We start from the raw sequence: 10,746 nt of genomic DNA, 5'->3' as shown, positions 1-10,746 counted from the left end.
CGTCTCTCTCCCCAGGGGTTTTCTCGGAACTTTTTTTCAAGTACTGAAGAAGACACTTGGACGCTCCTGCAAGAAGGTGAGTCAGCCTCCGGTGCCACTGTGAACACGTGACCGATTCCAAAATATTGGCCTTGTTTGCTGGCTAATGGCAGCCTGTCACTCCACCCATCAGCAACAATTACAGCCTGAGTCAGCGAGCGTCCATATTGTTGCTGGCATGCTCTCATGAAGTCGGATATATCGTGGCTGAAATGTGGCAAAGAGTCAGAGTAACGTGGATAACCTGCAGATGGTACAGGTTTAGAAATCTCCATTTAAATTCAGGTCTTTTTGCGCATTGACATTGGCATTTTTGGGGGGCTTTTCATTCTGTGCGCAATCCTGGGGAGGAAAAAAAATTTTTTTATTTTTTTTGGTGTGGCTTAAAATCTTTGTCTATTTTAACGATGCTGAGGACTTAAGAAGGTGGGCGGGGGTGTGTGTACACTACAGGCGGGCTGAGCGCTCAAGAATGCAACCCTTCCACATGTTGCCAGTAGCTGGACACGCAGAGCAAGCAGAGGAGTGCAGCGCGCCACACCGAGAGCGCACGGAGACTTGCGGAGAGCAGCGCGTATTCTTCTCATTTTTCAAATCTCCTCATTTTTTAAAAAAAACAGCTGTTTAATTTATTTATTTTCCTTTGGAGCAAGCTGTTGTTTGCTTTTTATTTTCTTGACAAAAAGCATGCCGGTTCCTGTTCATATGACCGATTTTACTTGAGGTTCTAGGAGTAAAAAAAACAAAACAAAAACGAAATGGAGCCGTTTACAATACAAGACGTGCTCATTAATTCAACCGACCTCAACAAGATCCTGTGCAATTTTGGGATCAAGAATCTTTCGGAGTGCGAGAGCGAACAGGAGCCGTCACCCGAACCTCAAGGTAAAGTGAAACTGGCTATTTTTTATTATTATTATTGTAACTAAAAGTCAATAGAACTTCATCAAATCCAATTTGGGATTTTATTTTTTTTTTTTAATTATTATTAAATAACATCATTTTAGTCCAGACAGATCCGTTTGACTCAAGCTTGTGCCAGATGCTTTGGGCATTTTTCTTGAGTCAGTGCGCATTACGCATACGGCTCAGGTCTTCCACAGAGATACTCTGCTATATGTTAGTTGTGACACATGCAGTATGTTATCACTGAGGGCTAGTTCTCTACATGACAAGTGAGTGGAACTATTATATGCTTCAGTGACGCAAAACAGAGGACATTTTTGAGTATAATCCAAGAAGCGCAAGTAATTCCGTTTGGTCTTTTTGTAGTAGCACAGCAAAAGATAAAAATGCGCATACTGAACACTGGTTGCTGTATGTGAGTCACTGGTTTATGAATATTGGAGCGTTTTTTTGTTGTTGTTGTTTTTGTTTTTTGCTTCAAGTGAGAGGAGAGAGGGTGAGTCAGTTTTACGAGTGACATTTGAATGTGTGCATCCATGTGTCTCCTCACGCTGCGTCTCGCTCAGACATCAACCAGACAGTGCGGATCGTCCTCTACAGCCTCATCTTCCTCCTCAGCGTCCTGGGCAACGGCCTCATCATCGCCGTGCTGGTGAGGAACAAGCGCATGAGGACCGTCACCAACCTGTTCCTGCTGTCCCTGTCCGTCAGCGACCTGATGGTCTCCCTGGTGTGCATCCCCTTCACCCTCATCCCCAACCTCATGAGGGACTTCATCTTCGGCATCGGGATATGCAAGCTGGTCATGTACTTCATGGGTAGGTGGATGTGTGAGGGTGGCCTTTCAGCTCTGATCTCTATACCCTCAACTTCTATAGTTTGTTAAATATTGCTGCACGCACTTTTTAATTGATATATTGAGTCTCAGATGTAGTTAAGGATAGCTGGAGCCCATCTAGAGTTTCCCCATGTCTAAATTATGTTTATATATTTATTTTTTTTGTCTCAGTAATTGCACTGTACATCAGCTAGAGGATAATTGAAGTCATCTGGGGCTGTGTCTTTTGCAAGGTTCATTTCCCTGCCTGTTCAGATGCTCCTGGAGGTTTAATGAGCTCGAGCTAAAAACAGCCAAAGGAGACGTGTTGTGTCTGAAAGCGCAGGTTTACCTGAAGGAACATGTGCAGCACAAGTTCAGTTTTCTATTCTTTTCTTTTTTCCCCCCAGCTGTTAAGTTTGTGATTTTTCTTTGCAGGTTAGGTTGTTGCTGCCTGATTTATGAGGCCGCATTTGCGAATAATTGCAGGGTTTGTTGGGGGGCTTGAGAAATAAAGTTTGGATTCCTGACAGCTTACGAAACTCCTGCACCAAAAGAATATTTGCCTGGAGTTCAATATTTGACCTTTTCTTCACTATGAAGAATAAGATTCGCACCTTTAAGACATGTACAAACAGAATGTCACAGGTGGTTTGGAAACTAAACTCCAAACTTTGCATAGTCATGGGTGAATGAGGAATAAGGAGGAGATCATTTTTTATTTATTTTTTAATAATTACACACTAATGAGATCATTGAACCTTTTAAAGCCGGAACCAGCACAGATGCAAGTTGTATATAACACGTTTTTTGTTAAACTTTAGAGGCACACTGTTGTACTGTTATTGATGTGCCAAAAAAAAAAAAAAAAAAGTTAATTAAACACAGTTAGTCCAAATTTGTACAAAAGGAAAGGCTTGATTTTAGTTTAAACAACATTCAGCCACAACCTTGCCCACATACGGAGGACCAGAGCTGCCAAATTTAAACAGAAGGACGGGTTAGGGTTATGTATTCATCAGTTTATTATTTTTCTATTGGATTTTTCCCAAAATTAATTATTTATGTATCTCTGCTTCTTAATGGGAGCCATCATTATAAGGTGTGTCAAGATTCCTTGGTAAACCAGACTTGCTCTTCCACATTAATACTTTGTTTCATTTTCTTTTCCATTTGTTAAAGTTTTTGTTGGACGTTCCTCTATTTGAATTCAGTGTCTAGTGACAGGAAGTGTCACAATAAGTCTACAGACTTTTATTTGTGGAGAATAAGAGTAAATAAAACAAAATAAATTTAAAATAGATGTGGCTGAATTTTGGCGGTACAGTGGGAAGACCTGTTATTTCATTCACAAATTTTTGAGAAACATCCAACTTTGAAACAATTACAAATTTAAAGCTTTTCTGAATTATTTTAGCATGAACCACATTCTATGAAGGATTTCAAAGGAAGTAATTCAAAGAAAATATTTTATTGTCACAATAACTACCTTTCATTCAGTTACTTAAGGCTAAAAGCCAAATAACTTTCACTTTATTAAGACACAGAACAGCTCATACTGTATGTCACTTTATTTCCTTGTTTCATTTATTTTTAAATAGGCATATTAAGTCCTCCATACGGACAGACAAAAGATGCGTTAATGTGTTCAGGGATGTGAATCAGCTCTTCCCTGGCTTTAATTTGCTCCTGATTATGTTAAATTCCCTCAGGTTTCTTCTTCTCCCCGTCAGAAAGTCCCTTCTAGGAGCTTTGTGATAAGGTGCAGCCATAATCGATGCCGCACATAATGCAAATATTTCATTTGTTATCCAATTACAGGCCGGCTAGGAAATGTGATTTTCATTTCTCTCCTAACTTCCTGTCGCTCCATTTGGCCGCTCGCTGAGATCAGAGTGCTGTCCCCCAGGATTATTACATCATTTGTCCGTGCGTTTATCTGTTTACGTGTCGCTGTTCTCGGATCGGGCAGAGCTATAATTTGAATGTATTTATAGCTGCTCTTGTTATTCTTACTGAGTGTGTTAACGCTGATCTGGTAGCGCAGGGTGTGCTCTGTTAGTGCACGGCAGTTAAATCTAATGTGACAAAACATTAATGTGTCACAGCGTAATGAACATTGCAGGGAGCATACTGATTTTAAACATTCTGGAAGTTAAAAAAGCTCGTTGGGACGTAAAATAAAAATTGATGCATGATAAAATAAGTTTTAAAATCACCAGTAGGACTTTTGATTAAATATGAAGTCACAGCACAGGGCGCAATTAGCATAGCTTAAATAAAAACAAGCTAGCTTGGCTTCATTAAAAAGTTAAAATACATCCCTACGTGTTATGCTAAGCTAAGCTAATGATCCACTAAAAAGTTTGGGAGCGGACTTTTGACAAAATATGAAGTCACAGTACAGGGCGCAATTAGCGCAGCGTAAATAAAAACAAGCTAGCCTGGCTTTGTTAAAAAGTTAGAATACAACAATTAGCACCAGTAAAGTTCAAAATTGAACATACTGTATCCTATGTGTTTAATTTGAACAAACGTAAAAACGACTAATTGTGTCTTTACATGTAGCATTTAAGCTAAGCTAACAATCCAAGCTTTAGCTACATGTTTATCGTACATACAGTCTTCTTCAGTCAGTACTGTTGACATTGATGCATGGTAAATGTGAAGTTACAGCCTGCAGCTAGTTAATTTTTACTGTTCAGTTTTTGTAGCTACGTAATGAACCAACAACAGGGAAACGTCAAAAGCTGTAGTTTCTCAAACACGTACTTTAGGCTCGCTCCAAAAGTGGTAGTAGGCGTCTATATTAAAATGTCCAGTGGAAAATGTCCAAAAGCAGACCATTAGACATTTGCCACACGTTTGCAGCTGTTTACAACAAAAAAATAGTTTGGCCCCTTAATCATAATTTACCTATTCATGACAACTGTGCTGCAGGGAATTTTTATACAACTCAAATATATATTTAAAAAAACATCGCTTCAATTGTTTAAGGCTTGAATTTTCTCTTCCAAGCATTCTTGAATTAGCCGGAAGTTGGGCGGAGTCAGGCACTGCCATGATGCCAGCTTCAAAACGGTTTGTCCATGTTTGTATACAGTAAATAGATGTGACACTTTTTGTCACTTACCAAACATTTTACACGTAATTTATTACAAGGTACTTTTGGACAAGCTAGCTCTTTCCTTACATTTTATGTTAAGCTAATGGTCCACTAGCTATAGCTTCATTATTACAGCTAACAGGTGATTCCAGACAATATAAATTCCGTGCAAATGTGGTCAGATCATTCATATTTTACGGATCAATCAGAACTCACCGATCAGCAATACTCATTCTATGATCTATTTTTGTGTTTTCTGGTCTGTGTAGGTGTCTCAGTAAGTGTTTCCACCTTCAACCTGGTGGCCATCTCTCTGGAGCGCTACAGTGCCATTTGCAACCCGCTGACCTCCAGGGTGTGGCAGACAAAATCCCACGCCGCCAAGGTCATCACTGCCACCTGGGTGGCGTCCTTCATACTGATGCTGCCCTACCCCATCTCCAGCACCCTCAAGCCCTTCACCCGCCTCAACAACAGCACCGGGCACATGTGCCGCCTGGTGTGGCCCAACGACACCATCCAGCAGTCCTGGTGAGGAAACAGGAAACAAGTGCATTAGGGAGCGGCATCCTTCCTTCACTGGCGAGCCTGGGTGTCTTCACACTCACATGAACTCACATGAAACAAAAGAAGAAGTCCATTTCTATTTTCACATGGGGACTGTATTGATTTTCTCAGCCTGGTACTGTTGGTGAGAGACAACCACTTCTGTCGACTCTGGCACAAATCTGGCCCTTCAAAGTAAAAGCATTTAAAAACGGCATATCAAACAAAATTCAAACAAAATGGAGAATGTAAATTACATAATTAACAAGATAAAAAAAACACCATAAAAGTCAGAAGTTTCTGATATCCATACAACATACAGCAATTTGTCTTTGGTGTTACTTACTCGCCTAAATCTGCTCTTTCAGGTATGTGTCTCTGTTGTTACTGCTCTTTCTGATCCCTGGGATCGTCATGATGACAGCCTATGGACTCATCTCCTTGGAGCTTTACCGGGGCATCAGGTTTGAGTTGTCCAGCAGGAAATCTAGCAGAGGTGAGCATTGTTTTTTATCTGGTATATCTGGTCCAAAAGTCAGATGTAGTTGTCGGCAAATGTTACTCAAACAATGGCTTTGGGACTATTTTCGGCTGTGGATTAATACGCATTTGATGCTACGGCAAATATTTTGCACAGGATGGTGTGATTTGGAATGATTTAAAATATACTGAGGTGCACGCGTAAATTGTGTTTGAGGAGCATGCCACTAAGAGCAATGACGTGACTCACTTAAGTGTTTAATAGTGTTTAGACAAGTAGCACTCAGGCTTGGTTACACAAACTTGTTGGGTACATTTATTAACTTTTTTAGCATGGGCTTTTTTGCAAAAATAAACCGAAAAATAAATATGTCATCAGATTCAACCCTTTACATTGCATCAATTCATAATCTGCCTTGGCTTTTAGATGTCAACCATTTCTAGAGACTGACAGATGCCTTCTTTTTCTAGGTCCTGACCGATGCCTACCTTTTCTAAGTCCTGACAAATGACTACCTTTTCTAGGTCATGACAGATGCCTACCTTTCCTAGGTCCTGACAGATGCCTACCTTTTCTAGGTCATGACAGATGCCTACCTTTTCTAGGTCCTGACAGATGCCTACCTTGTCTAGGTGCTGACATATGCCTACCTTGTCTAGGTCCAGACAGATGCCTACCTTGTCTAGGTACGGATAGATGCCTACCTTTCCTAGGTCCTGACAGATGCCTACCTTTTCTAGGTCATGACAGATGCCTACCTTTTCTAAGTCCTGACAGATGCCTACCTTTTCTAGATCACGACAGATGCCTACCTTTTCTAGGTCACGACAGATGCCTACCTTTTCTAGGTCATGACAGATGCCTACCTTTTCTAGGTTCTGACAGATGCCTACCTTGTCTAGGTCCGGACAGATGCCTACCTTTTCTAGGTTCGGACAGATGCCTACCTTGTCTAGGTGCAGACAGATGCCTACCTTTTCTAGGTCCTGACAGATGCCTACCTTGTCTAGGTGCGGACAGATGCCTACCTTTTCTAGGTCCTGACAGATGCCTACCTTTTCTAGGTCATGACAGATGCCTACCTTTTCTAGGTCCTGACAGATGCCTACCTTTTCTAGGTCCTGACATATGCCTACCTTGTCTAGGTCCAGACAGATGCCTACCTTGTCTAGGTCCAGACAGATGCCTACCTTGTCTAGGTCCAGACAGATGCCTACCTTGTCTAGGTACGGATAGATGCCTACCTTTCCTAGGTCTTGACAGATGCCTTCTTTTTCTAGGTCCTGACAGATACTTACCATGTCTAGGTCTTAACAGATGGTTACCTTTTCTAGGCCCTGAAAGACAACTTCTAAGGCCACAAAGTTTTTGCTTTTCAATTTTTTATGCTGCTGATAAAAATGCTCCTTCTTTTCATATTCTCTTCCCTGACAGACAGACAGTCCAGCACTGGCAGCATCAAACCAGGCGACAGTGATGGCTGTTACCTGCAACCCTCCAAAAGGAGGAGCACAATTAATGCAGGCAAACCCGCAGACAGCAGCAAACCCATGGTGGGCCGTGTGTGTGGTGCCAGCTCTAATTCCAACCTGATTGCCAAGAAGCGTGTGATCCGCATGCTGCTGGTCATCGTCTTTCTGTTTTTCCTGTGCTGGACGCCCGTCTTCGTGGTCAACGCGTGGCAGGCTTTCGACCGGCGCTCTGCCTACCGTCTGACTGGTGCGCCCATCTCCTTCATCCACCTGCTGTCCTACACATCGGCCTGTGTCAACCCCATCATTTACTGCTTCATGAACAAGCGCTTCCGTCAGGGCATGCTGGCCACCTTCACCTGCTGCAGCTGCTTCAGGAAGAGCAGTGGAAGGAGCAGCAGCAGCTTAGGGAAGTCAGCTGGAAGCAGGATGACTAAAGGAGAAACTGTCAGATCGAGAGTGGAAGCACAGGCCCCTGAGCAGAATGGTCATACCCCGCCAAGCGGAGACAGCACACGCTTCACCTACACAGGCATCCGAGCATCAGCTTGGAGTGAGCTGACGTAACCTGGACTGATACGTCTGCGTGCAAGAGTGCTGACCTGAGTGCAAACACATGAGAGGAATCTGTGGTGTGTCGTGTTAACATAAAGCCCTCACAGTGCATATAGGACTAGTTTATGAGCAGCTATGTTGCTTTAGCTCGGAGTACAACATGAGTGCAGCATTTATGGCCGTGGAGCAGAAGTGGTGTACATTTGGTGCTGTCACAGCAGATTAACATGGCCAAGTGTTTCCTTAATGCTTGCAGCGTCAGAGTGGCTGACTGGTGCCTGATTATATTAAGCTACAGGGGCCAAAAGTCTGACAGAGAAAGGGAGTGACAACCTATTAGTGTCCGACTCTCCATATAATCGCTTTTCATACTGCATAGGTAAATGTACGTCAATTTTCGAAGTAACAGTCATGGCCAAAAAGAGCAAAAGTACAAGTTCTCGCTTACATCTCATAAAAAGAGTTCACTACAAGTACTGATGCTTTAAGCTCCACCCATCTGGTGCTTCAGGAAAGGTAAAAAAAACAAACAGTAATGACGATTTGGAAAAAAGAAGTCTCAGTTTGAGGTCCTTTTAGTATGTGACATAAAGATTTGAGGTTTCCCAGTTAAATTGTCAAAGAATCAAGTTTGAAACTAGCTAATGTGTCCTTACAGTTCCCAGAAAGCAGAAAAAAGCAATGTGAGAAAAGCTCCTTAACAGCTATGAAGCAGGCCTTGTTTATTTTGTCTTTTATTTTCTTCCATCGAGGCAGCCATTGTTTTCCAGTCATTTTTGCAAGGTTTGAAAATGTGTCATGAGACTTCAGAAACTTTCTTGACTTGTTGAACCATCTGTTGTGTTTCAGGAGCCCTGCGTTAACTCTCAACTCTAACGTTTTTTTAAACAAGTAGTTTGACCTGGATTGGATCTAGAGCTGGGAGCTAGTTAGCTTAGCAGTTAGCAAGACTGTACAATGCTCAAAAATGCCAGTTAAATGTCTTGACTCACATTTGTTGGCTTTAACTGCCCTCAAACAGTAATGCAAAGCACAATATTTTTGCTTGTGTAATTAGCTTAACTTCTATGGCAATGCTAACTGCCTCCCGACTCCAGCTCTATCATTTATGCAGGAAAGGTGAGCCTATATTCCAAAATATCAAACTAAATATTAACTCTCGTGAATTGCACAAATTCAAACCAAAATGTCAAAACATTACGTTGTTTCTCTCTCATTATGGAGCAGTTAGCTTAGCTTTTGTGCTAAGCTAACTGCTAAGTGTGACAAACATTTGGCTTTTTCTCCATTTATAGTTTTTAAACATGCAACCTGTGACAATTTTTATGGGCAGCAAACTCTCACATTTGTAAACAGGATTTTTATTTGTCTCCATCTCCATCTTCAGCAGCGGCGGCCTCATCACCGAACAGTGCTTCAAAACAAAATCCCCCCCACCCCACTGCACAAATAGTCCTGCTCTCGTCCTTGACCCACTGTGAGTGTATGTGTATACCTAAGGGGCATACTGTAGCGCTGTGTGCACTATGGGAACTGGATAGGCCTTATCGTTGGGACTTAAAACACCTGGAGCGCCTCTTCAAAGAGCGAACTGCCGGCACTACCCACCTCATGTCCGATTCCTTAGCGTTAAATATAGCAGCAGTGATGTAGCAACTTATTCCCATTTTATTTGTTTGTATTACAATCTCCTTGTTAATAACACAGTGTTGTTGTTGTTGTTTTTTTGTTATTCTTTTACGTTTGAAGGAACGGATTTTGAAGAATTTTTGGACAAATAACTGAATGTATAAACATGATCTGAGTGTGGCTCTGTGAATAAGGATATAGTGTACTCTTAGAAATCAATGACTAATTCACTGAAAACTCACCATTAAGACTCTGGGAAGAAGAAAGGAAAGAGGGGAATCTGCGGTGACTTCTTCACAGAGATAAGAGCTCCCGCAGAACACTGGTAGATGTTTACCCGTCACTGGGGGAAAAAAAAGAAAAAATATGAAATGTCTTAGAAAAAAATCACCTACGATTATTCGGCATTTATAAATGTTCATGCTTAAGCTTCAGACAACAATTAAAAATTGTACACAAAGTAAGATTTTATATCACTTTTTTATTTCTCATTTTTATGCCAATATTGCAAGTTTTTTTTCCACTTTTTTTCTTCTTTTAATGACATACAGATTTGAGCATGATCTGGAGCTGCAATATGTACAAAAACAAACTAACGTATGTTATCAAAAAAAACAAACAAAAAAAAACAAAAAGAAAAACAAAAAAACCGTCCCCTTTGTTTTGACGTTATTGCTAAATGTTACAAACGGCACAGGTTTCTACCATCAGCAACCCTTTGAGCACTGAGTATACTACCACAATGACACCTCTGCTTACCATTTACTAGAATAATACACAGATACAGTGAGAAAAGTGAGAGATAGTGAAAGGACGCGAAGAAGAGGAGGGGAAAAATGACGAGAAAAGAAGAGTGATCCGACTGCAGCGAAGCTAAGCGTGACAGGCTGCGTGTTAAAAAAAAAAAAAAAAAAAAGAAAGAGAGAAAAGGCGAGAAAATTCCAAATGTACACACACACAAAAAAAAATAAAAATAAAAAAAAACATGACAAAGAGCGAGGATGAAGTGAGAATAGAAAGGTTAGCGCTCTGTAGTGCAAACAGCCAAATAGTCTTAAGGAGAAGTAAGGCTGAGTGCGACAGAGAAGGGCTCCACACTCCTATTTTTTTTTTTTCTTATTTGTTTAAAGCTGCCTCTCACTCTGCCCTGTTTTGTTTAGCAGTGCATGAAAACTACATTATAAAAGACATTTGG

General features: G+C 41.2%; 1 protein-coding gene across 3 annotated transcripts; it reads left to right on the top strand.

Moving 5' to 3' along the window:
- The first annotated feature begins 155 nt into the window (after nucleotides 1-155).
- On the top strand, nucleotides 156-9,912 carry cckar (cholecystokinin A receptor). 3 transcript variants are annotated; one of them, XR_014699218.1, is made up of 7 exons: nucleotides 156-924; nucleotides 1,512-1,763; nucleotides 5,138-5,399; nucleotides 5,783-5,910; nucleotides 7,041-7,121; nucleotides 7,330-7,999; nucleotides 9,310-9,912. XR_014699218.1 is itself a non-coding variant. In XM_084551022.1 (6 exons), the coding sequence occupies exons 1-6, from the start codon at nucleotides 798-800 to the stop codon at nucleotides 7,932-7,934; spliced, it is 1,455 nt and encodes a 484-aa protein (XP_084407148.1). In that variant the 5' UTR covers nucleotides 156-797; the 3' UTR covers nucleotides 7,935-9,912. The 3 variants fall into 3 exon arrangements, 2 of the variants coding, with proteins under 2 accessions (XP_084407148.1, XP_084407149.1); XM_084551022.1 differs by having other exon boundaries at nucleotides 7,330-9,912; XM_084551023.1 differs by lacking the exon at nucleotides 7,041-7,121 and having other exon boundaries at nucleotides 198-924; nucleotides 7,330-9,912.
- The last annotated feature ends 834 nt before the right edge of the window (nucleotides 9,913-10,746 follow it).

The sequence above is a fragment of the Chelon labrosus genome (genome assembly GCF_963514085.1).
Source record: "Chelon labrosus genome assembly, chromosome: 1".
Taxonomy (NCBI): Eukaryota; Metazoa; Chordata; class Actinopteri; order Mugiliformes; family Mugilidae; genus Chelon; species Chelon labrosus.
Note: the sequence above shows the minus strand (reverse complement) of the source record. Positions and strands in the feature narration are given on the sequence as shown.